Below are 26,841 nucleotides of genomic sequence, written 5' to 3'. Positions count from 1 at the left end.
AGGTTTAGTTGTGTTTAATCATTTTGCAAATTATTTGTCTGGGTTTCTGTTGCTCAGTTAAATCCTGGTACGTTGACAGTTGCCAAGAATCAAACTGTCTGTGCACCTGGGTAGCACGAATGCAACTTTTCCTTTAGTTACTTGTGATTTCTAATTGTATTGGTTAGAAATGCTTTCTTTAACCCACGGTTTCCTCTAAATGAAGTTTAGTCGTCTCTTACTTACTTTGTATTTTCTATATTTTAAAAAATGTCCCCTTATGAAAGATAAGCATAGCTAAAAGGTGAAATTTTACAGTATTTCTAACTCCTCTTCTAAGAGTTCACTTAAGATAGTTGTGCTTTGATTTTGGCTACTCTAAATATTTTGTGTGTTGTAAGAGACAACTATTTGCCACTTCAAGTTAAATTTTAACAAAAGGAAAGAAGGATTTTCTTATAAATGCATCTGTGTGAAGGGGAAGATATGTTTTCATTTCAAATATTTTACAGATCATGAAAAAAAAACTTGGTATAAATTTAGTGCAAATATATAAAGTAACTTTATTGTGTTCTCATGCATATAAAGAGTTGTATTTATAAGAAATATGGATAATTTAACACACATAAGCCCAGTACAAATAGCTAGTGTTGATAATAAATAAAAATAGACAGTGAATGCAGAATGAGTTTATGCTGGCATCATTTAAAAATTAACATTGCAGATGCAGAAACGGAATCTAGTGTGATGAGAAACTATGCATGTTAACAAGAATTTGCTTTCTATAGAATGCCCAACACGTTTGACTTTGTAGCATTTTGGAAGTGGTGCTATATTGCTTTCAAATAATGAAGTAAAAGACTCTGGAAGTTGGTTATGGAGACTCTTACAGAAATTAGCTTTACTTTGCAAAACAAAAGTAGGAAAAATGTATTGCAACTACTTGTGCTTTTCAGAACCTGCTTTAGGATGCTTGAATATTTTATATAATGCCAAGTGGTGCATCTCTTTGGTGCTTTTGAAGCTTGTGTTTTCTCTTTTATGTGATGCCAGTTTTGGACAGTCCTCCATTAGCCAAAGAGGAGCTTCAGCAGGTATAGTGAGAAACTGATGTTTCCATGAACTCTGAATATCAGATATCATGGTAGGAAATCTGATTTGGGCTTCTTTGCATCCAGTGTGTTCTTGGGCTGGCAAATTCTCGCCACTCAGCTCACACTGCTGATGTGCAAACTTGCCCATAAAGTTTGAGCATCTGGATTGTCAGACAGTGCCTGAGTGGTATAAATAGGAGACTGAGACAGAGTCAGAAGATAACACCTATCACAGTGAGCTTCCCAGAACAGTGCTTTCAACAAAGGCAAAACATGTATATCATGGTTTCAAAGCGGAAATCCTTGTGTTTTGTATTAGCTGATTTCACAACAGCTGTTTCTGTAATAAAAATCATTGAGTATTGTAAAGAGATCACTGCATATATTGTTTTGGCCTCTTGAGTATACAATATAGCCGTGTACTGGAGGGATGATCTTCATAAGTTGAACAGAAATTGTTTTCTCTTTAAGCTGTCTGAAACTGATGTGGAAAACCCTTCATTAGAAGCGACAGTAAAACCACCAACTTCATTTGAAGAAAATAGTAAAAATGTTGAAGTACTATATATGGTGGTTAGGTTCAAAACTGAGAGTAAGAATGTGTATCCCATTGCTAGTCTGCTTCTACTTATTTTCTTCTGTTAAAGAAAACAGGATGATTTCCTTTTAGAGAGAGAAAGAGGGCAACTACGACAGCTGCTGTGGAATAATGGAGGCTGAAGCAGTTAGTAATCATTACTCATACAGTCCCATCTTTGCTGAAAATTAACATAATTGTTCACTGCTTATGAATGATTTGAATGATATTTCAACTTCCAGAAGAAATCAAGTGGATGGTAGAAATGATATTTTCCTCTAGTTTATTACCTGGAAGTGATCTTTCCAATATGTGCAGTGGGATAGTTGAGGACACTTACTCAAACCACATCAAACAGCCTTCTATAGGAACTGTCAGTGAATGTAATCCTATATATTCAGTTGTGGTGGTCTGTTTATTTTGATCTAGTAATGAAAACCATTCACTATCTTAGATTAAGTACATACATCAGTATGAATGTGTTTCTAAGCAGTGGATGATTGCCTTAATGGACAGATATCAAGAAGTGTTTATTTTTCCCTAGTGAAGTTGAACAGTTTGCTAATAGGATTTTTGAATGGGAAAGTTGAAGATTTACCAAAATATACTGAGTTGGAAGGAAGATTTTCAATAATATTTTGCATAAAACATCAAAACCGAGAAGTAGAAATTGTGTTTTGATGGCATTTAGGATGGTGTTGTGTATGTATATTCAGTGTGTCTCTGATGATTTTCAGAGCCATATCTCTCTAAGTTTAGTGTAAGTGGCAACCCTTCTTGCTAGTCAGGTAGCGATTCCTACCTCCAAAGTGTCCCCAAAGAGGCATTAATATTCTAATAAAACTGAGAGAAACTGAAAAAAAAAAAAAGAAAGAAAAAGGAAAGTGTGTGTGAAGAGCAATTTTGTTAAGCAAAGAGTATAAAAATCTTGGAGGGCACATGTTACTACTAATCCAGGAAACACCAGTTGTTGAGTTGAGCTCAATGACCAGAACTTCAATAGACATCCCTCTGCGAGAAGTAAAACAAGTTAAAAACTGGTAGTCCCATGTGGCCCCAAACTTACTTTATGCATGGAAGCAATTACAGGTAAATGATGTTCATGGTGGTATCTTCTTACTAGCTCTATTTTGCTGTGCCCAGGCAGTTCCTACTTGCACAGCATGTCATTAATTGCAAGAGAGCTGCCTGAAGGTAGGCTCAACATCCACAGGACATTAAGGTTTTTCCCCTCATTTCAATCATGAGAACTTCAGCAGTTGATGAAACCCAAAAGTCTGGGGAGTAGTCTGCAATTAACATCCCTTCTAATGTTCTTTGTGTGAAAGGAATTTAACAGTGGTGAATGTAGTACTCCTTTCAAAATCACGTGTACTCCTCTTCAATCGGAGTGTCATTATCCTTAAAGTTGTGAGATGCATTGAGGGAGTCTGAGAGCTAGCGTGGGAGAACAGCAAGTTCCTCAGCACTGCTTTTTCTTGATTCATTTCTGCCTAGAGGGGACAGTTCTGTACTGAAAGGAGGCAGAAGCCCGTGGAGAGCTTTGTTAATTATTGCACTTCACTTGCAGACATCCTGGCTTGTAGGCAGCCCAAACAGAGCGGCTGGCTCCAGCAATGTGGAGCTGAAACCCTGTTGTCATTGAGGATCCTTTTTAGAGGGGTTCTAGAAAGCAACACAAGTAAAATCATAGCCTGTTAGAAGTCTGTAAGACTTTTGCTAATTTCTTTAGATTTCAGTATTCTACTCCACCCCTTAGTAAAAGCACCAAACTTGATGCAGTAGATTGCAGAAGGCTTATTGTAAACATACTAGTGAGTGCTTGTTCCTAACCCTGGCCCTGGATTTTCACTTTTTTTTTTTTTTTTTTTTTAATCATGCAGTTCTTTACTGCAACAGTATGTTAATTTGTGGATCACCTATAATTTGAATGCAGGTCTCGGCTAATGTAGTAGGGAGCATTGAAACCATAAAGCTTTAAGCATGAAAGGCACCATACCTACATTGATCCTGTAACCCAGACACTATTGCAAGCTCCAGATGGAGACCTGCATGCATACATACTGGAAATAAAAGGAAAAGGAGATTGTGCAGTTTTTGCATGTAGAGGTGTAAACTTGTGTTGCTGCGCTCTGAGCTATTACATACATTCTGTTGCTGGGGCCTGTGGAGGAGGTGGTGGTTGTTGTTTTTCCTCAGACCAAAGGAAACATCCTCTCAACAGTACTGTGACAGCTGTCAGTGTAAAACATGCAGATGGCTTTGATCAGGAAAAGAAATTGTGTTGTTGCTTGCAAATGAAAAAAGCTGGTGAGAGATGAGTTATAATGCAGATTGTCTTTGTGGTCTGCTGGGAAAAAATCCATGCGGCTTACCTGCATCTGAAAAGAAGTATGTGAGAACAGTACTGGTTCGTTGCCACAAGGTATGGTTAGCAGTGCCTCTGGAGATGCTTTTGACTTCACTGACGAAGGACAGGAATCTTCATTAGCGTCATCCACCTTGGGCCTCCAAAGGCAACCCTGGTTGCCTGCAGTACAGGACATGATGGCAGTGTTTCACTTTGAAATCGAAGGTCGAGATACCTAACTGTACTTCTGACAGACTCAGGGAGCTGGGAAAACTCCCTGATACAGATTATTTATGTTTTCTTTTTTTTTTTCTCTTGTCATTTTTTTTTTAAGACGAAGATACTGTTCCATTACAGAACTGACAATAACATGCATTTATTCCCTGTGTGATTCAGAAGCATTTAAGCACAATTTTAGCACATAACGGGTATGTGATGTGTCCAACAGTTAACCACAGGATACAAGATCACTTCAAAGTCACACTAAGTTGCAATACAGAATTTCAGACAACAGCTGCATCCTGGGTACACACATACGTTTTGGTTAGGCTTTGATTCCTATTTTCTTCTATCAGGAACATATAGGGCCAAAGGTAGATCTGAAATGCCAAAATTGAAAAAAAAATCCACTACCTGCAGGAAATTACAAAATCAAGGATAAAGAAACTGAAAGGAAGGAAGAGGGAGGAGAATTATGAAATTATAGGATCAGTTGAGTCAGGAAACTGACAACAGCTTTTCACCTGTTTTCATTAGTTGCTGCCAACAGCACTATTGGTGTAGAGTTCAAGGGTCTGCCTCTGTCTTTATAGTGGGATTATTGCACCTCTGAACATTAAAGGTTCAACATGCCTTAAAAGGTAAAGGTTGCCCTCTCTGACTCTAAAGAAAGCACACTGCAAAAATTTATTGTGCAAGTTGAATGCAACTGCAAAGATAATGTCATAGTGGTTGCCATAGTTTCTAATTCAGCACTTGAAAAAGTTTTTGTATTCAGCACAAAACGCTTGGAGTGAAAATGTTAAAAACAGTCTTTAAGATGCTTGAAATTAAAAATTAAATAAGAATTAATTTTAAGCACTTGGAGCATTGACTGTTTGCAGTTTTAAATGAAAGAAAATGTCTTCAATTTAGTCAACTATGCTTTGGAAATATATTTTAAAGACATTTTAAAACATGCTATTAGCATAATAAGAATGGCAGACAAATCACCCACCCACGTTTATAAGAAGTGAAGAGCAGAGTTCTTATAGATCCCTGCAGAGAACCAGAGACCAGCTAAATTAACCTTTTACCTTCATGGATTGAGGGCAAAAGCTGGATGGGAAGCAAACTCCTTGCAGATAAGTGCACCTACAGGCATTGGGACAATAGAGGGAAGCCTGTATCGCAAAGGATGTTACTGTTATGGTAACTATCAAGCCTGGTGCCTCTGAAATGGAAAGATGAAAAGCAGATGTCTGTAAAGGGAAAGATTTTTACTCAAAGCACACAGGAACAAACAACAGGACTGTGTCCTTTTTCCAGTCATCTTGAATGTGTTTCAAGGCAATTGATTATTTTGCATGTACGTTTCACTTAGAAGGCACATCACTGAGGATGGCTTGAATGTTGCATATTTCAGGAGAAGAAATGCTAAAGAGAATGCTTTTATTCATTTGGTTTATTTTAGTTTGTGTTTTTTACTTTTTGGGTTGATCCTGGCTCCTCAATAGGGATTGGAAGTATTGTTAAAACATATTTTTTTGTTTTTTCCTGATGAATCACACACAGAATCACACAGAATCACCCGGGTTGGAAGGGACCCCAAGGATCATGTAGTTCCAACCCCCCTGCCTAGCAGGGCCACCAAACATACACATTCAGATCAGGTTGCCCAGGACCCCATCCAACCTGGCCTTAAACACGTCCAAGGACAGGGCATCCACAACCTCCCTGGGCAGCCCGTACATGAACACATGTAAAAAAAACCCCAAATGTCAATCGGTAGCATCTTTTAGCTGGCATATAGTTAGCTAATAACTCAGGCTTAATTAGCAAATCTGGGGAAGAATAAATTCCTAATGTGGAAGTAAAAAGTCCTGTCATTGTTTTTTGTTGAGATTGGCGGCATTGCTTGGACCTGAAACTTAGCAGCCTTTTTTTTTTTGTGATTCTATGATTCTATGAAAAACAGTGCTTGAAGTACAGTGTAGCTCTGCTCTTGATAAAGGTGGACCTGGTGTCCTGAACTCTGGTATTTTTTTAATATGTAATTTCCAGAAAGTAGCAATACTGTTGTCTATTTGGACATGGTCTGTAGACTCCTAGTCTCTGTGGACTACTGCAGAAGCAACCACCACCAACTAATGGTGGATAAGAAAAGTAAACTTTGTGTGCGCACTACACAGTGGTCTATATAATTGGACTTCTAAGCAAGCCTGTCCACCCTGGAAAATCTCACTCCATCGAGATCATTCCTTCAATTTTCTGCTACACAGTCTTCTCGCCCACTAAATTTGATATCTCTCTCCAAAATAGCCCAGTCCTTAAAAAACAAACAGTTCCTACTCCTTCGATACATTCAGTGCTCTGTCAGCAGCTTGTTTTTTCAGGGAGCCAGCATCCTTATTCCTGTGATAGGATGCAGCAGCTGAGGTTTATGGTTTGGCAAATGCTGAGCTGTCAAGTTGCGCTAACGATTTGGAAAGAGATGGATGTAAGTTTAATTGCAGTAATTAAAGGAGAGGGCTGTGCTATTCCCTTGCTTGTAGGAGGGCAAATATCCTTGAAACCTGTGAAGTAGCACACTCATAACCAAGGATATGTGCACCCAAGCTTAGCGTATCATTTGGGCAAAAGAAAAGGGCTTGCCAGAATGCAAAGAGGTGGTGGCAAGGGCAGTGCTGAAAGAAGCCTTGCATCTCATCATCAGTGTGCCCTAACAGTGCTGTAATGGGAGGAATATAGGTGTTTTTTTTTTTTTAAAGTCACTGATACTCTTCTCCTTTTATTACTAAATTTCTTGTCAGTCTTGTAACTCTTCACCACCATGTTGTAATATCCTATCATGTTTTATTTAAAGTTACATTTTGTTTAGAATAGTTTGTTTGTGGAGCTGAGTGTTTTTGTATATATCAACATGGGTACTTCTACTTTCAAATTTATTACTGAGCACAGTTTAAATTTCCTTTTATTGATGTAATTGCAATGAGAAAGTTCAAACAAAGGACAAGCACAATTATTTGAACAAATCTTCCGTGGAGCTGCCTATTTGTTTTTCATTTTATCATTGTAAGTGCATGTGTCTGCAGCATCATTTAGCAACATATACCCTTGACAGAGCATCAGTGCCATTGATGTCACACCGACTTTCAGAGCTGTCAGCACCCTCCAGATATTTTTAGGTATTTGGCTAATTTTCCCACAGCACCTGATGTTTTGTTTATGCGGTGAATTTTACGGGCACAGAGACAGGTACCTTTTTGGGAGATAAAACCCACATTCCCTTGGCATGACTGCGCTTTGTCCAGCATTCGCTACATCAGGCTATTTATAAAAATTCCTCTCCTCTGGCAGGTTTTCACTGCCTCTGTAGCAATAATGGAAGGCCCGGCTGCCTCATGCACTGCTTAGCCCAGTTAAACCGGGACATTGAGAGTGTCTCCCGTTTTTGTTCATCAGCACAAAAGGAAAACTTCTGTGCTGTGTCTGTGCACGCTGGCAGGCTGCAGCTGAATGCAGAGAGGTGTGCTCGTGGGAGGCTACGGCATCCCTGCCTTCCTTTCCAGGGGTCTTTCCTTTGGCAAAGTTTGTATTGATAAGTCACAATGCCCGCCTTCAGGAGGAGTAAAACCAGAGCTAAGAGTTTAGCGTTGGCTCGCAAAACACAGCAGCAGGCAGCAGCAGCGTACGGCTCCCTGCACAGGATGTTCTCTATGGTGAGTCTGGGGCTGGGGTGATTGTGAGCAGGCTGAGATAGGAGACGGGTTGCTGGGGTCTCTGCACTTCATAATTACAGCTGGTCATTAGCGCGCTCCGTAGGTGAGTCTGTATCAGTGCTGCACTGGAAAAGATTTGGGTTTTTTGAATATTTTGAGGCGGGGGGGGGGGGGGGGGGTGTTGATTGTGTGCGCTCCAGCAAATAGTTATTACTTGCCTCTATCAGAGGGAGGGCTGAGTGGGATGGTTTTAACACAGTTCTTCAGTAAAATATCTGCTGCAATGTTTTATTTATCTGACTTCTGACAAATGATTTGGAATTTTGGAAAAAATAGGGTGGCAAGTAGAAAAGCTGTGATCAAGGAATGGCTGGGGAAATGAGAAAATATAAGAAGACAGTAAACACATTATGCAGATGGTAGAAAAGTATATGAGCCTTCTGTATTAAATATTGCCAACATCAGGATAAGGACCTGGGGAAGGAGATCATGACAATATTTTCATAGAGTCATATTCTGAGAAAATCTGCATTTTGTGCTTTGATGTTACTTGTCAAGAGTCTCCTTTTAGTGAGGTGGGCATCGGAGCTCCTCTCCCTTTGTTCTTTTTAATGATTCACCCCCCACCCCACACACACATCTTTGTATTTTGAGTGGTTAGGATTTAACCTTCCATGATGGAAATGACTTCTGTTTTGCATTTGGCTATGATATGCATTGGATCAGATGACTTTAGTGACTGATTTCCTGCTCAATGGGAGCTTCTGGTCCTTGGGATCTGGTTGCTGCAGACTTGGGCCCAGATCCCTTCTGCATGAGTTGGTTTATAACTAGCATTGCCAATGAATACTTAAGGCACCAGAGAGTCTTCCTGTATATCCAAAGAGAAAGATGAGCAAGAGAGAGCAAAGACTTCCCACCACACGATTCCTGTTGATAGCTTAGGCACCAGGTCAAATGGGTTGCATCTTAGGAGCCACATGGTCCTGACAGGAACTCTTTATCTGAACATCAAGCCCTCTTCCAACTGCATTTCTGATTTCTACATAAGTTTGTTAATAACTCCTTGCATTGCCAGAACAGGCTAACTGTTCATATAAATCTCACTGAAATTGAATTTCTGACTGAAAGACAATTTATCCTTTTTTAGTGTTGTAATTAAAAGACGTGCAAGAAACACAGATAAACAAAATAGACTGTCAGAATTTCACTGGTGTCCATCAAGAGTAGTTGGTGTTGAGGTTATGAAAAAAAGGACCAAAAAGTAAGTTGTGATGACTGAATCTACCCAGCTTCTATTGCCCAAAGCTGAACAGCAGCCTTTCCCAGAAACATGCTGATGGAAATCCCACAAAGCAATTTTCAGCAAAACTGAGCTGTGTTTTTTGTTTTTTGGTCTTAGTTTAAAGAAGTACATGTACTGTACTGTTTTTTTTTCAGCAATTTTTAGGACTACTAAGACTTAATTTCTAGCTTTTTACATTGCTTGGTTACAAAGTACTGCCCAGACTAGAGAAGTCTGTGGAATGATAGCTGCACAAAACAGGCTGGATGCTAGGCCTGTCTTTATTCTGGAGAGTCTTCTGATATAAAAGGAAAGTGATGGATACCTCCAAGGCCTTCCTTTTTCAGAAAGTGAGAGATATAAAAATGTCTTTGGCTGGTTGCTCTTTCTCAAAATCCCCTGTAATTGTGTTTCTTTGCTGTCTGGTGCATTCAGTTTACTTCCTGAAAAAAACACATCAGACAGCACTGAGCTGTTAGCTTCTCATTTTTAAAAGCTGTAAGACTGATCTGTTCCAGCAGCAGGCTTTCTGTGTGTGTTCTTTCCCATGGATAATGAACTCAAAGGGTTAGTGACCTCTATGTAGGTGCGGCCAGTGTTCTCCACAAGGGTACAGGAATCTGGAAGCTAGTCAAAGGATGCGTGTTGCTGTAAACTTCCCAAGGAATCTTCCTAAGCTTGAAGATTTTTATAAGCCTACTTAAATTTTCCTTTTCATCACTTAAAAAAAAGAAAGAAGAAAAAAAAAAAAAGAAAAAGGAAAAAAGAAATATATATATATATATATATATGTATATGTAAGCAACAAAAACACTCCAAGCCACAACCTACACTAAACTGCAGTGAACCAACACACCAAACCCTACTGATCTGTCAGGTGTATAAATGAGACTAAGAGAAACAGCAGTGAGCAGAGACTCTATAATTGACCTTGTGCAGCATTTATGCTCAATCAGTATCATTCAATGAAAGTCACACAGTAGCCATGAAATTGTTGTGCTAATGCTTAACCAGTCCTGATTAATGTCTTCTCCCCTCTTGCAAATTAATTTTATGGAGATTTTAACTCTGGTGGGGATAGCACAGCCTCAGATGATGATATGCTTGTCTGCAAGGACCAAAGAAAATCTGTAAGACAGTCTTTGTAGGCATATCTTTTGTTCACTTCGAAGGAAAAATCCTTAATATTTCTTTTTGAGAATATTATTAAAAATAGGATGTGCTTCATCTTCATCTTACAAGCTGTGAGCACCACTGTGGTTGTTGGCAGCTATGGGTGAAGTTTGACAATTAGAGAATTAGAAGTTTCCCTTCTAAAGTTGCTGTGAACAATGCTCATTAATGAGGAATACTCCAAGCTAAAATATATGGGGCCGAAATATGGAACACAGGTGCAAGGATAAAAAGAAACAAAGTTTCTCAAGACAGCTTCTACACATCCTTCCAAGAGAGCCTGCTCTTCCAGCTGCTAGGTCTGGTAGAAAGGTTATACCGCTTTGCTGGAAAATCTGTAAAAGGGGCCAGTAGAACGGAACAGCTTCACTAGATTCTTCCTAGAATGCAAGTACTTGTTTTTCCACAAACCCTGCAAAACTTCTAGTTCTCTTTCCCAAGTCTGCCATTCAAATTCAACACTGGCAGTCTTAAGTTTCTGTCCAGTGCCAAAGGTAAGCCAAAGCTGCTTGCTGTCTATAAATGCTGCTGAATGTATCACATGTCAGCTAAAGTGATGGACTATGAAGAAAGTCCTTTGCTTGCACTACATGCTCTCCTCAGCTCTTCTCTGTAACCAGCTACTTTGCAGCCTTGGCCACAGTCAAAAACCTTCTTTTCACCAGTTAAAATGATTTTATTCCAACAAGTTGTGTGCTACAAAGTTTTACCTAAGTAAATTTTACTAAGGACTGACAGTCATGGTCATGTGCAAATAAAAGAACCTGTGCGCTTGAGGAGTTTACCAGATGGATCTGAAAGTCAAATCAGCCAGCGTTAGGTGTTGCAGTGTAATTTTCAGAGCAAATTCTGGGTTATTCTATTGTTAAGGTGGATGTAGTACCAACCTGGGGCTCTTTTGAGGCTTCCTAGTTCAAGAGCTTGTAAGGTAATAGGGCAGAGTCTGAGACCTTCCTGCAAACACATCTGATCTAAAAGATGTGCTCTTAGGGATTGTCCTCAGAGCCTTCCTAGAAATATCTATTTTAAAGAGCAATAATAATAAAGAGCAGGACATTGTTTTGAGTGGGGAGTGAAAACAAGCATCTACAGCAGTACAGAGAAAAGGATGTGAGACCCAATCAATGTGATAAGGGACTTTTGGAAAGGAACAGAGAGCAAGAATTGTTTTTATTCCTTTCCATTTGTTCGCTACTATGAAGTTGTACAGAATGATTTCTGATATCAAAGTCATGTTGCTTTGTTTTTCAAATATTGTTTATATGGAGGAGTGTCATCTATTTCCTTTTACTTTCTTATCCAATGATTCTTAGATGCAGCTCTAGCCCCAAAACTGAGCAGGATAAGAGAACATGTGGCGAGTTCTCCAGCATCTGCCTGTCCTACCACTTTGTGCTATGGTGACTTGTAAAATTGTGCTTGACGATGCTGTTTATGGCTCCCTTTGAATAGGCCATCCTGAATCCTTGATCTAGTATCCTTGATCTGGCATCATGTTGATGTAAATCAAGCTGCCCACACACGCCTTGAACTGCAGAGAGTGTAAAATCTGAGTCATTCTGATACAAATACAAAGCTTTCCGACATCAGAAAATAAGATATAAATTCAAGTACTGCGGAATTGAGCTATTTAGAAGTTGCTTTTAAATACCCTCCTATTTCCCTAAATGAAGTCATGATTTATTTCCAATACATGAATTATTTTTAGTGGTACAGAGTACTGTGATTTCTTTAATGTATTCCATCAGTATGTAGCTGCATTTCTACAAAGCACCACAAATGCTCACACTGCATTTTGTCAGGTCCTAATGAATGCTCTAAATACAGTATAGATGTAAATTTCAGAGTCCTGAAAACTGTCATTACACAGGATTGTGGAAGACAGTTGCACATCTTAGTGATGAGAATCACTTAACTCTCTTTAGAAGTGGTGACGTTATTCCAAACTGGAGGGTTGGGAAGCTACCAAGCGATATGGACTATGTGGCACGTTTTTGGCATTTTAATATTTATTTCCATCACAGAGATGTGTGGGATGTACCTGTGTTTTCTCACATGAATGGTGGAGCTTTAATATTGCTGGTACACTCAGTCTCTACCTTACGGAGGGGTTTAGTATAGCTCAGTTCCGTTTCAGAATAAGTTCTGTGTTTGCCCATATGATGACGCAGTACATTGGTGAACCCAGCTGTACGCATAATCAGTGAATCAAGAGACCCAGCAGCCTGCTTGAAACAGCTTTTGGACTAAATCAGAGCACATCAAGGCAGTTCTGAAATGTACTTGAGTTCCGTTCTCTTCCATTTGAAATAAGGCAGCATTCATCTAGTCTTCGTTTGAATACATTTGCTAACTGCAAGATAATGTGTGGCACAGCATATGTGACTTCCAGTATCTCTGGGAGAGCGTGAGAGAAATGCTGAGAAATTGTTTCACATGGTACAAAAAAGTGGATATCAACAGGTGCTAATGTATAGCTAGGTCATGGTAGCAATATTCTAGTTTTCAGGAAAATGTTATATATTGAAAAGAATATTGAAATGATTTTCCTACTAAGCATTAAACATTATTGCCTGCATAAGCTGCTCTCAGGTGCAAGTGATGGTCATCCAGAGACTCAGAATGTTTGTAAGATTTCTATCTAGTATTTTTTTCTATTTTGATGCTGTAACTGTTGAAAAAAAAACCCACCAGTGTGATGCTGGCATCATAAGAACCAAATCGCATGACTTATGTGTGCTCTCCCATCTTTTGCATCTCACAAGTGTGTATCTGATGACTTAAAGTGATTTACACTGCAAAAACACAAGACATTTTTCAGTTAATGTTACTGTTGTGATCCAGATCTGTTACGAATTCAAGCTGTTCAGAGCTATCCAGGATAAGTATATGTCAAAAATAAGCCCATGCTGGCTTGTGAATTTGGAAGAAAAGCAAAATTTGAGGAATTTAAAAATAGTTATAGTACAGTTTGTATTTTTGAACATCAGCACTTGTCTCTTTCCGTTTCACAGAGCGCAGAACAGATCAGTGCATTGTGCCGGAACTTCCAAGAGGTCCAGACGAGCAGCATGGAAGGGCAGAAGGACAACCAGGATCTGCCTCCACGACCACTGGCTCGACACCTTTCTGATGCAGACAGACTGAGGAAAGTCATCCAAGAACTTATGGATACTGAGAAATCTTATGTCAAGGTAATAAAGTACAGCCTTCTTTTTAAAGCTGACCATGACTTGTAGGTGTTCTTAATATATTCATGCTTATCTTTATATAACCAGTGTCATAACATAGAGTCTGCTTATGTAATTGTTCCTGTTGCCTTTTTGATTTTGTTTTTTTTTTTTCAATAGGTTGTAATATTTGGTGTAGGATTTGACTTGGTCACTTCAGTTCTGGTCAATTTGTGTTTAGATTTGAAAGAAGTCATTAGCAGGGAGTAGCCATATGCAAAATTTTAACACTAGAGTATTCCAGGGGATGTTTCGTAGTTTTCAAAATGAAATAAATAAATAAATAAAACCCTGGTAGAATGGAACAATCTCCTACAAATTCTAAAGAAGTTTAATTGTCAGGAATAGTGCATTATTATTTTTGAATCAGCAAAGCTAAATGGTGCAACTCCAGTTGGTTCTAACATCATACATATGTTTATTCTCTTCTGACTGATAAGCCCATGATTTATTGGATATGCCTCCTCCCTTACGAGAGAATCTCTCCACAGAATTCATGTGAATGAATGCCAAAAGATATGTGAACAGCTTGATTTCATTGATGTTCAGCAAGGAGGAATCATCTATTTTACTTATCTCAAAACTCATACTTGCTGATATCAGTACTCAATTGCAGTAATGTGTGAGAAAGGAGAGAAACTTCCAGTTTCTCATTTCTAACATATCCATCCATACACTAATACAACCATACACTGTAAAGCTTGAGGAAGATTTACAGAACATGAACCCTTGTGTATGTCCAGCTGGTGTTTCTTATGGAGAAATCACTTGAACAAAGGAGATCATGGAATTCACTGTAATATGGGTAACACCAGGCAAAATTCCTGGATGGTTGTAAATGCTCTTCATGGGGATTCTCACAGAGATGCTGATTATTCCTTCTCCAGAAGAATTTCTGCCATTTCTTTCCTCAGGGTCACAGAGCCCTGCAGCGTGGGCCCCAACCCTGTTGTCATGCTTTGGTGTGGGATAGTAAGTCTTCAAAAGTGGCACCAATTCTTTGAAGAAGTGACTGAAAAAGCGCCTAATCACACTACTTGACAATATAACTGAATGCTTTAATACCAAATAGGATTTTAAAATGTCACACGTCCTGACAAATTTTATTGCTGATGTTTAAATGAGTGACTATTTATATGGTTTATCTAACATGCATGATTAAAATATTTGATACTGCTCACATACACAGATCTTCAGAAAGCCATCATATGTAATGTTTCCTCCTCATGCTACACTCAAATATAATTTGTAATAGTAAAGCTGTAAATCCTGAAAGATGAAACAGAAACATTACATTGAAATTTATTTGCTTTTAATTTAGCCATCACTTTAGTGCTAACAACACACGGGTGACTTTGTTACAGGACTGGAATGGTATTTCTAACTTATTCCTTAAATTACCTGTATTCCCACAGTTGTTATGTAAAGGACAAATTCAAACCGTTACATAAAAAGTGAATAAATTCTGTTTCTTTCAGGATTTGAGTTGCCTCTTTGAGCTATACTTGGAGCCTCTCCAAAATGAAACCTTCCTTACACAAGATGAGGTGAGGGAATTACTGAAAGATGTTCTTTCCATTCTTTCGTGAGTTAAGACCTTGTGGTTATTTTTTGTTTGTTTTTCACTACTTAGAGCACTACAGAAAAGCAAAACTATGCATATAACAATAGGATTTACACCTGTATGTGTCTTTCTGGTTCACACATCCCTCACTTTTCAAAAATGGTAGTTGTACTTCTGATTTAACTGCTAAGAAATCTCTGCTTTTTTTATAATGACCTTTTAATAAAATGCATTTGAAAAATATTAATGAATATGTTACTGGTCTTTGCAACCTCTTTTGGTGTGTTGTATCTCCTTAGTGGACTATTTTCTCAAGACCAAAGGTAGCTGTATGGAGTGCTGTATGTCATAGACTAATGTTTTTTCACAGATGGAGTCCTTGTTCGGCAGTCTGCCAGAAATGCTGGATTTTCAGAAGGTGTTTTTGGAGACCCTTGAAGATGGAATATCTTCTTCCTCAGATTTTAATACACTGCAGACACCATCTCAGTTCCGGGTAAATATGTGGTTATTTAATAACTTAAAATTTGCCAGGAAATATTTGTGGACATCTGGCTTTAAAATTCTGTTTCATATGGTTGCTTTTATGTTTGAACCTATCAGCAGTGGACAGTGAGTGCTATTTTCCGTGGTCTTTCCTCTTTCCCATGGCAAAGGATGTAAGACAGACAATGCAGAGTAGACTTCAAGTATGCTATGAAGTAGCACTGCTTACACAAAGTGTAACTTCTGTAGAAAGGTTATTGTTGCTATGCTGAATTCCGCCCTGCCTTGGACTCCCTGCTATGCCCTGTTCACCTGCTGCAGACTGGGAGCTTTTCCTTTTAAATGCAGTATGAGCTTCTCATGATGTGAGGTCTAACAGAGTCACATCTACAAAGTGTAGATGACTGTCGATTGTGCCCTCACTGTGCTGTCATCTTCCCAGTGGCATCACTCAGTACTTGACATAATTGAGGAAGAAGATTCCCCAGAGATGTTGGCACTGTCACAAAGCTAGAAAAGACTGCTTGCAGGTCTGCTTGACCCTTGGTTTTTGTGAAGCAAACACTAATCAAAAATATGAGAGAAGGTTGCTCTCTTTCTCCTCCTCCCCCTTCACCTCCTCTTCCATCACTACTTGTCTTTCTTATCTTTGCTGTGAGAAGCATTTCTCTAAAAAGATCTTCCTCATGACTCAGTCCCTCCTACATCTTCCCATCCTCCTCTTCATCCAGAGAAAGCAGAGGTGCTCTGTAATTATCACCTGCCCAAAAGAAGGAAAACAGTTGGAAAGCAACCCTGTCTTTGTTTTACACTCTCTCTTCTGGTTTTGGCACTTTCATGCCCTGCTTCCAAGTGCTCGTGTGTTTTCCCAGCACAACGTACCTGTATGCCTATAGTTTTTTGTTCCTGTCCTGTCTCTAAGATAAAGTAAGACAATGCCTACAGTAGCGGTGTTTGCTCAGGGAGAGCTGAGAAAAACTGCAGCCTTTGCCTTTCTGAAGTCTACTGATACAAAGAAGCATTATGAACTACTACGAATAATGTATCCATGTAATATAATTGTTATATATATTTATTTTATATACACACACATACATGTATTCTATATATGTGTATATACACACACACATATATATATTCGTATACGTATACTCTAGGATATATATAGAAAGGCAGCAGATGCTCACACCACTGAGTCTATGTGTTATGTACCTGAATGTTTATTTGGGGTTCTGGTAATAAAGTAAATATTTTGATTGTGTTGATTTCAGAAACTGCTGTTTTCCCTGGGAGGATCGTTTCTGTATTATGCTGACCACTTTAAACTGTACAGTGGCTTTTGTGCCAATCACATCAAAGTTCAGAAAGTTCTTGAGAGAGGTAATTCATTGTCTTCATTACTACAATTCATTTGCATGACTTTAAACCTCAGTGAAACACTGTAACAAACTCTGACCTGCAGCAAATTTTTGATACAAAGGAAGGACTAATAGGATATCTTTCAATAGAAATAGCTGAGATCTGCAGTTCTGCTACAGTACGGTATAGAACTGAAGGGATGAGATTTCTTTTGTGACAACTAAGCGGTAGCCTGAATAGCATCAGAAACATCTGCCACAGGTTTGTGCTGTCCGCAGATTTAGTTCATACTCCAGAAGCTGCTGCTATATTTGGTTTGCATATGCTTGCATGTTAAATGATGGATGTCAATCAAAGCTGCAATGAATGGCTGAGTAAGTGAGGAATTACTTCCGCTATCACTTCTTTAATTTGATGCAGAAGAGGCCTGCAGTGCAGAGGAATAATGTCACCTTTAGATGATTGCTCTCTTAGCCCTTCTGTACATTATTTAGTGCATGAAATGACAATGAAATGAAGAGTGTAAAGCATCTACTGAAAAAGGAGGGGTACTTGATGCTGGTTACGAGTGGCAATTCTGTGCATTCACACTATGAGTTCCACATTCAACTGACCAACCCGTCCATTTATATTTAGCCAAAACAGACAGTGCCTTTAAGGCCTTCCTGGATGCCCGCAATCCTACAAAGCAACACTCCTCTACGCTGGAGTCATATCTCATAAAGCCTGTTCAGAGAGTGCTGAAATATCCACTGCTTTTGAAAGAGCTGGTGTCTCTGACAGACAACGAGAGTGAGGAGCACTATCATTTGACAGGTAACTTCTTGGATTCTTCTGCAGGAATCAATGTGAGTTAAGTTTGGTTTCCAGCCTTTTCTAAAGATGCAGGTAGCCATTCCACTGGACAGCACAGAACTTGTCAAAACTTAGAGAGAATTCCCTCTCTCTCATTAAAAACAGTAAGTAGCTTTATTGTGCTTTTAGCGAAAAATCCCAGTTAGCATGTCCAAGTCCCTTTGAGAAATTAGATACAGTCAGAATTTGTCATGACAAACAGGACTGGGTCTTTCTCCTTAATCCTTGTGACAGGAGCTCATTGTGTTGTTTTTCCACTTGGAAATAACTTGTGGTTATTATTAGTTCTTGAAACACGTCAAATTTTAATAGCATTGCAGAAGACAATTTTAGTTGTTTGAGGCTTGGCTGTGATTCTTGCTTGTGTGGAAGAGTTCTGTGTCAAAGCTTCACAGTCTTCACACACACAAATTCATGGCTGTCCTAATATATATATTAGATTCTTTTTCTAGGCTCAGATGCTTGGGGCTTCACCCTGAGGAATTTCAGTTCATGTCTGTCAGCACCTTAAGGATCAAAGTCCAGAGATGAATTTCATTTTAACAAAATAGATTCAGGCCAAATACACTGTCAGCAAAAAGTCATGAGAATGTTATCGACTTCAAAGGGAGATTCTAATACTATATTTTGCCATTACAATCAGGTTGAGGATGGCTTGCTTGTAGGTCAAGGGTGAATTCCAAACTGCTAAAAGACTACACCATTAAGAGCTGGAAGAACTAGGGTAATTAAGTGCCCTTATCCAACTCCTTTGTGGATTAACAATAAAGTAATGCTATCTAGTGTAATTCTTTGTCCAGAAAACAAAATTTAAATAAAACCTGACTACCAGCATTTTATTTCATAGATAACAACCACTGATGAATTTGTGCAACCTAGCAATGTATTTATTTATGTATTTTGTGATGAGCCAAATTCAATTATTTTCCATTAAAGTTCATTAAATTATTAAATTATTTATGCTAGTATGGGTGTTTATGACTCTGGATAGCCTAGTGGCTCCATTTATACAAGATGCAAAACCTAACTGTGTTTCCTGTCATGTTGTTATGAACTCCAAATTCATGAATATTCATCACTAGAACACTTACTGCTATTTGTTCAGGCGCTCAAGAGATCAGATAAACATTTTTCACTTTGATCAGGAAGCACATTTTCTGCAGCTGCTATGAGAGGCACGGATCTAAAGCTAGAATTCTGATCAACAAACTTTGGGAATGCTGCATGGTTTTGGCTGCCTCAAGTAGAATTCTATACAAAATGTCATGGTTAGAAAATACAATTGAATTACATAGCTGCCTATGAATTTTTTAAACCTTACAGAAGCGCTGAAGGCAATGGAAAAAGTAGCAAGTCACATCAATGAGATGCAGAAGATTTATGAAGATTACGGCACTGTATTTGATCAACTGGTTGCAGATCAAAGTGGAACAGAGAAGGAGGTAAGAGAAGGAACAAAGTATTTTATTCAGTCCTGAAGCATTATCCTTCTAGCTGTTGGGGGTCTTTATCTCTTCCTGAAGTAATTCTGGGAACTTGTTTGTGCTGGGCGTCCTTCATTCTCCTTTAATATTTTGACTTCCATTCCATATCTGTCTGTGAAACTTCTTTTTGTCAGTAGGTTACAGTAAAAATTTTCAGACAGCCTTCTGGACTGACAAGAATTGCAAGCAGGCGTAGACATTAATTCTCAGTAGGAAAAAATAAAGACATCTTCCTCTTCTCAAGTGCTGCAGAGATTATCCATGCCCAAAGGCATTCAGATTTTATGCTTCAGAGTTCTTAAGATTTTTTTTTTCACCCATATAAATGAAAGTGGCAATTCTAGGGATTTCACATTAATGTCTGTTACTCTCATTCTCTACACTTCTAGGGCTGAGGCATCCATGGGTATCTGAGAGAGCAAAAGCATTAGCTGAGTGAACTGTGTGCACACATCTCACAGAACTGGGGCAGCAGTGTCTCAACTTAGGCATTTACATCAAACAATTACGAAGCAGACACAATCAGTAGAGGTAGAGAATATGAAGATGCCAAGTCAGTTGTTATATGTCCTTATATTTAAAGCCATATCACCTCCACTGGCAATTTAGTTTCTCATCATTTCTAGGTAACAAACTTGACAGCCTGAGATACACTGTCAAGTGAAGAAAGAAGAGCCTTGGAGAGCAAGACCTGCATTAATTCTGCCATTGGAAGTGTCATTAATACTAATTACTCTATAAAGGCATTTACCTCTAATAAATCAGCCAGTTCACAACTGGCTATACGTAGACAGATCATCAGGTCAGCTTAGTCCTATAAGCTATAGAAAGATATATAGCTAATAGTAAGAACTTGTATCCAGCATCCATAACTTAGATGCTGTTACTTTACGGTTATTATCTGTTTTGCAAAGGCTGCTCTGAAAGTAATGCCTCCTATTTTATTCTGTTGTCTCCCAACGTCAGAAGCAGATGTTGATGGTATGGCCGTACAGGCTGACCCTTCTCACCAGTATTTTGTTCTTTTTGTTGCCATCTCACAGATGGCAGCAGAGGGGCAGTCTGACAAATGGGATCCAACACTGAGGTGCTGTTGAAGCAAAGGTGTGTCACTGAATTCCTCTGAACAAAGCATTGCACCCAACTGACATTCATTGATGCTCACTCAACACTGATAGAGACAAACAGTGATGTGAGCACAGTAAGGAGGTGGGTGGTGTGTTTCAGCAGTGGTGACAGCAGTGTGAAAGATAAGCCACATTCCAGACAGCTGTGCACATCTGTCACACCACAAAATGAAGAGCATATTTATTATCTCATTCAAGTGAATCAGCTGACTGTTGAAACAAGTTTTTGGTAGTTGAGAATTTGCTCTAACAAATCTGTGTTACTGTGCTCTTTGTATCTGTTGTAGTTTCCATGGAAATAAATAGGATGTATTCAGAGCAACCTAGGGGGACTACTTGCACTTTCCTGCCTTTGTACAGAGCTCCCTGTCTTGCTCACTGTGTACATTCAGTAAATACAGAAATCATATAATCAATGCTATCAATGTGTATTCAATTTAATATTTACTCCCACCTTTGTATCATGGCATTGATGTATATTGCTTATATTTTTGTCTGTTGTTAATTGATTATTGTTTAATTTATTCCAGGTGACTGAACTTTCCATGGGAGAACTTCTGATGCACTCCACAGTTTCCTGGCTAAATCCTTTCCCATCACTGGGCAAAGCAAGAAAAGACCTTGAACTTACAGTGTTTGGTAAGTGTCTTCCTTCATGACTCTGCTCTTTCAGATCTAAAGATGAAGAAATTAAAATTTTCCACACTTTTTAAAGCCACTATCTCCTTTTCCTGTAACCATGGGTTACTTAATGTAGACATGCATCTGAAAGCATATGCAAAACTATTACATTTCCTAATACAAGAGAAACATTTCTATTTAATTTGCTTGCTGCTACTGTCTGTTCTGTGAGCCAACCTCATCTACTCTGTGTGTCAAGTATGGAAATCAATGATTTTCAAGCAACAACATTCTCTCTAAAATAATATGATAAATAAGTCTTCAAACAAGGCTGGTAGGAAAATGGTGATTTATTTCACTCCTGGGAATACAGGAAAACCTGTTTTACAACTGTTACATCAAAATGTGTTGTCTGACAGTCCTTGTTCAGACTATTTTAACCTGAAACATGTAAGTGAAAATCAGTGCATGGAACCAAGAGTTTTACTGAACAGTATAAGTACTATTAATCATTTACTATCTTACTAATCAAAAGGTTCCACTGAAACATATTAGGCACTTGTCTATTTATTTAAAAAACATCTATTTAAAATGTCTTTGGACCCAGAGAACAACTCCAGGTTCATGAGACAAGTTTTCCTAAGTTTCCAAGTTTCTCTAAGCATGACAGATAAGGGGAGAGAGTGCTTCTAAACAGAAGAAGAAGTGTGAACTGCTTCCACATGTTCACTTGGATGAGCTCTCAGTGATCCACACATGCCAGTCACTCAAGCCCAGTAAGTGGGAGTTCTCAACAGGGTGTGTATAAATAAATGAAGGGACTCTGGCCTGATACGTAGCTTAGACTGTCTGCCACCTGGGAAACCTGGTTTTATTCCCACTTTAGTCTACTGCAGCTTGAAAAGTGCACTTATTTAATATGTGAAACTAAAGGAAATTATGCCCAACTCTAGACTAAATGTTGTGCTCACTGTGTCTGCATCCTGGCTCCATGAAGGCATGACAGCCTACTGCATATCACTGCCCCTCTCTTCCACTGGAAGGAAATGTGGATGCATAAGTAAGAATAGAGCTATACCACTGTCATCCAGTCTGGGATCCAGGACTGCTATCCCATAGTCCAGATGCACCTTCAATGTCCCTGGTTTTCTAATCTCTCCTTGTTGATTAGAGAGAGCATGTCACTGCCTCACTGGAAGCTGAGAGATTAGATACCATTAGTGAGCCGCTCCACTCAGATGCTGTGGAAGACAGATAATTCCTTCAGATGCAGAAGTAGGAATTGAGATGAATGTTTGTTTCCAACTGAACAAAAGCTGGCCTGCAGGAAGACTTATCATCCTTTTTCACAGTTCTCTCTTAGTACTGGCATTTCACTCCACATGAAGGCATCCATCCAAAAGAAAACCTGAATCCTTAACGTCTAAACTGCACCAGCTTTATATGTTTGTGTGAAGACTTGCTAGAGCCAGGCTGCCAGTAGTTTCATAATGCACGTGCAGAATGGCTTCACCTTAAAAAGTTCATCAGAAGATCTGAGAATAAATATTGCTACTGCATGAACATATGTGGGATGAAAAACTCAATACTTTAATACAGAGTAGATGCTTCCCAATCACTTTGCTTATCTCGTCTCATGACTTTTAATATTCAGCTTATTCAGGATATTTTCACTGAATATTGTATCTGCAATTAAGAGTCTTCTTTCTTTCTTCTTTTCTTTTTTAGTTTTTAAGAGGGCTGTAATACTGGTGTATAAAGAGAACTACAAACTGAAAAAGAAAATGGTAAGTCTGTTGTGAGTTGTGGTGGATGTTTATGAGCAGGATCCTGCTGCAGTGTAGAATGGATCATACTGGTGTTGAAGAGGAAGTGGCTGTGGTAAAATGCCACCTCCTCTCACTAGGCTGGAACTTTAGCTACCATAGAAAAAACAAGCATTCAGTATTTATGTAACAATAAGTTGTAGCTGTTTTTTTGTTTGTTTGTTTTTAGTGCTGTTTAGTAAGCTCCAGCATCTTCTCTGTCAGCAATACATTGGTTCTGTCAGGGATGAAACACTGCCATACAGGAATCACTTCCTTCCAGATAGCTTTTGTGACAGCCTACCTTAACACTGTGAGGATTGAAGACCTCTGTTTATAGACCCTTGATCACTTTGAAAGGATGTATAAATGTAACTTTCTCTGGCCCCATTTACAAAACTGGAATACTAAAGCAGCAACCTGAATATCCTGAGTATATCCTGAGTATCAGTGGCAATGTACTGCAACCTGCAAATTGTAAGAGATCAAAGGGCTTTAGGAGTAGTAGCAGCAGCAGTGACATGATTGTTTTCTGCTAATGTACGATCCCTAGACTATTTCTCCATTGAATGTTTGTTCCCAAATAGCACTTATATATATTACTTTTATCCATTAAAATCAAGTGCTTTTAAAAGGAAGCAACTACAAATTCCAAGGCTGTGTCTATGACCATTCCAGCTACAAGCACACATTAGGGGTTGAAGGAAAAAGTCTAATGAACTGCAATTTCTCTTCAGTTATGGATCTGAAATGGAAGCAAAAAAGAACCACTTCTTAGAAATATCTTCTTGCTTTTGTTTTTGCAGCCAAGTAATGTTCGTGCTGCCCATAATTATGGTGACTTGGATCCATTTAAGTTTCGCTGGCTGATTCCTCTATCTGCTCTTCAAGTTCGGCTTGGGAATGCAGCAGGTAATTAATTTCCTTGTACTGAAAACTCTGGAATGAATAGTTTTCTGCGATTCTCCAGTACTGCTTCTTCTGTACGTAGTTCTGGAGCTGCTGGAAACAGGCAGGTACAGAGAAAGTCCTATCTACTGTTGTCTGACCTCACAGGACACAGACCTGATTCACAAATAGACTTTTGCAGTTCCATATGCTGGCTTTATTCCTCTTCTTCCCTGAGTTAACGAAGATGGAGGGTGATATGAAGATATGACAGAATGAAAATTCCCTGTAAAAAGATAACCATGAACAGGATGGGGTTTACCTTGGCTGACATCCTGGTTATGCCCTTTCTGTGTGCAGAGTCTTGGTGTGGGAAGCTGACTGTATAACTGGTGTAGCAGAGGGCCACCTCTTTGTTTTCTCTGAGTTGATTTTTATGATTCTATCCAGTTCTGAACCTTGTGTAGTGTCACAGGCTGTCTTAGAGGAAATGGGAGAAGGTCTTCTAAGGCTGGAAGGCATTAAGAAGCATAAGAACAGGGGAAAGCAACTCTCCAAGAGAGAACATAGAGTTTTCAAAGGTAGCCCTTGCAGGCTGCTAGAACTAGAGAGTTCAGGGAACTTTCTTTTGGGTTCTATCTCAGATGAGATCTTCTGTGGATCTACCACACCCTGTGTTGACACTGCTTTCAGGAGAAGAGGAGCTCTCCACGGGTCTTTCTAATGCTGAAGGTTCTGTGAAATATATACAAAAATAACATCTTCTTCTATGCACAGGAACAGAGAACAGCTGTATCTGGGAACTGATTCACACAAAGTCAGAACTGGAAGGCAGGCCAGAAACCATTTTTCAGTTGTGCAGCAGGTAAGCTTTTTATGGAAGTTGGATGAAATTAATGTGTGAAATTAATTAATACATTAATGAAATTTTAAAAAGTAGAAGACCCTTCCACCCTGTGACCATTATATCAGCACTTCTAAAGCTGTTACCAGTCTTTAAATCTAGGCACTGTGCTACTATTTACCTGCATAAGATATAACAGACATAACAGTTTGAAACTGCCTTGAACTTGATGCAGTGATCCAGTGAAAATCTGCACAGGTGTAGTATCATAAGTTCCAGTATGATAGGGGCAGACTAATTTTACCAGACTCTTGGTTGGTTAGCAGAAATTGCCTAACCCTAATTTGATAACACCACTCCAAGGGTAATCCTTTGGTACCTGATCTTTCAGGCTGTTTTAAAGGAAGTAACTAAGAATTCAAAACACAAAAGAGTATGACATACCTAACAACACAGAACAATGTTAACTGCCAAACTACTACTAAGGAAAGTGACTGAAAAAAATCACCACGCTAAACATCAACAAAAAGCAGGAGGTTGAATGTGATTTCAGCTGTCTTTCTTTAGATGTGAAAATGAGATTAACTGTTGTGTTAAACTTCCAGTGACTGCGAGAACAAGACTAACATTGTGAAGGTGATCCGTTCTATCTTGCGGGAGAATTTCAGACGTCACATAAAATGTGAGCTGCCTCTGGAGAAAACCTGTAAAGATCGCCTCATCCCACTCAAGAACCGTGTGCCTGCCACAGCTAAACTGGGTAAGAAACAGGTTCTCAAAGTGAAAAATGGAGGCTGGAATCCAGAGCTGGCAATGATTTGCAGTTGTTAAAGTGGCTGTACAGTGTCGTGTGCCAGACCCACAAATTCCATTTTCTTTTTCAGGCTGAGTAGTTGCAGCAGTTTCTCCACAACTCAGTGTATGACAAAGGCTAGAGGAGATAAGCAAGCTTGCTGGTTCCCACTGTATTCTCACGTTTGATTTGTCATTAGCTTTCTTAAGGGTAGACTTAGTAAGGCCCCATTTTGTTGGTTAGAAACAGACTTCCTTTGGCCTGCAGAATACTGTGTTCTTTCCTCAGAGTTACCTCTAGTGTCTGAGCCCTGCTAACAGTCAAAGCTAAAACAAATAACAAAAGACAGGGCTCTTGTTTCTCTCCATGTTCTTAATCTGCATCCCAGCACATACGGTAATGAATTAAGCACAGGCTTCAGGCTTTTTATCTACTAGTTTCCTACTAGTATTTCTAGTTCTCTATGTGCTCAGTTGACTAAAATCCTCATTATGTGGCAGGATCAGGGACAGTTCAACTCATGCCTCCAACTTGTCCCTCTAGTACTTGAGGTATATATGCCTGCACATAAAGGCAAGCATCTAACTCTGAAGGAGGTAAGAGAAAAATCTGATGCTTAATTACACTGCTGGTATCAGAATGCTGACATACCTGACCTTGAATGAGGCTAGGTACATCGCGACTGGAAGTGGGTTGTTGAGACAGGTAGTATAACCAGATGTTTAGATGAGAAGATAAAACTGCCTTCTTCTTCTGCACAGCTTCCACCAGGTCCTTGAAGGTACTGAAGAATTCACCCAGCAGTGAGTGGAACGGTGACCAAGGGAAAGGCACCTTCCAGGACTCTGATGAGTGCAGCCTGAGCAGCAGCACCCAGAGCAGCAGCTGCAACACCACTGAGAGCATACAGGAGCCCAAAACTTCATCTCCTGATCAGCATGTACAGAGCTGTGCCTCTGACTTTTCTAATGCTCTTGTCAAAGAATCTGATATTCTCAGTGATGATGACGATGATGACTATCAGAACCTAAAGAAGAGCAGCCCTACTAAAGACATTGAAATTCAGTTCCAACGGCTGAAGATTTCAGAGGAACCCAATACTGACTCTGAACGAGATCAAGCTGCAGAAAAGGAGGAAGGAGATGGTTTCAAGATGGGAGAACATCCAAAGCTGATACGTGGCCATTTCTGCCCAGTGAAGAGAAAAGTAAACAGCACAAAGCGTAACAGGGGAACTTTAATGGCAATGCAGGAACGTCACCAGTCCCTTGACAGCCACTCTGATGCTGCAAACTTGGACCTGAACTCTATTTTGGAGAGAGAATTTAGCGTCCAGAGCTTAACATCTGTAGTTAACGAGGACTGTTTTTATGAAGCTGTGGAGAGGCATGGGAAATCCTAGCTTTC

General features: G+C 39.2%; 1 protein-coding gene across 4 annotated transcripts in view; it reads left to right on the top strand.

Moving 5' to 3' along the window:
- The window catches only part of TIAM2 (TIAM Rac1 associated GEF 2), a 90,791-nt gene extending 63,955 nt beyond the window's left edge, over positions 1 to 26,836 (top strand). For 3 of the 4 annotated variants that reach the window (XM_048937660.1, XM_048937659.1, XM_048937662.1), the window contains 12 exons: positions 13,393 to 13,572; positions 15,087 to 15,155; positions 15,543 to 15,668; positions 16,930 to 17,038; positions 17,654 to 17,833; positions 19,196 to 19,314; positions 21,014 to 21,122; positions 22,833 to 22,891; positions 23,716 to 23,821; positions 24,575 to 24,662; positions 25,247 to 25,401; positions 26,196 to 26,836. In XM_048937660.1, coding sequence (XP_048793617.1) covers positions 13,393 to 13,572; positions 15,087 to 15,155; positions 15,543 to 15,668; positions 16,930 to 17,038; positions 17,654 to 17,833; positions 19,196 to 19,314; positions 21,014 to 21,122; positions 22,833 to 22,891; positions 23,716 to 23,821; positions 24,575 to 24,662; positions 25,247 to 25,401; positions 26,196 to 26,836 — 1,941 coding nt within the window. Of the gene's footprint in view, positions 1 to 7,360; positions 7,921 to 13,392; positions 13,573 to 15,086; positions 15,156 to 15,542; positions 15,669 to 16,929; positions 17,039 to 17,653; positions 17,834 to 19,195; positions 19,315 to 21,013; positions 21,123 to 22,832; positions 22,892 to 23,715; positions 23,822 to 24,574; positions 24,663 to 25,246; positions 25,402 to 26,195 lie in introns of those variants that run through there. The other variant, XM_048937661.1, reaches the window with a different exon arrangement.
- The last annotated feature ends 5 nt before the right edge of the window (positions 26,837 to 26,841 follow it).

The sequence above is a fragment of the Lagopus muta genome, chromosome 2 (assembly GCF_023343835.1).
Source record: "Lagopus muta isolate bLagMut1 chromosome 2, bLagMut1 primary, whole genome shotgun sequence".
NCBI lineage: Eukaryota > Metazoa > Chordata > Aves > Galliformes > Phasianidae > Lagopus > Lagopus muta.
Note: the sequence above shows the minus strand (reverse complement) of the source record. Positions and strands in the feature narration are given on the sequence as shown.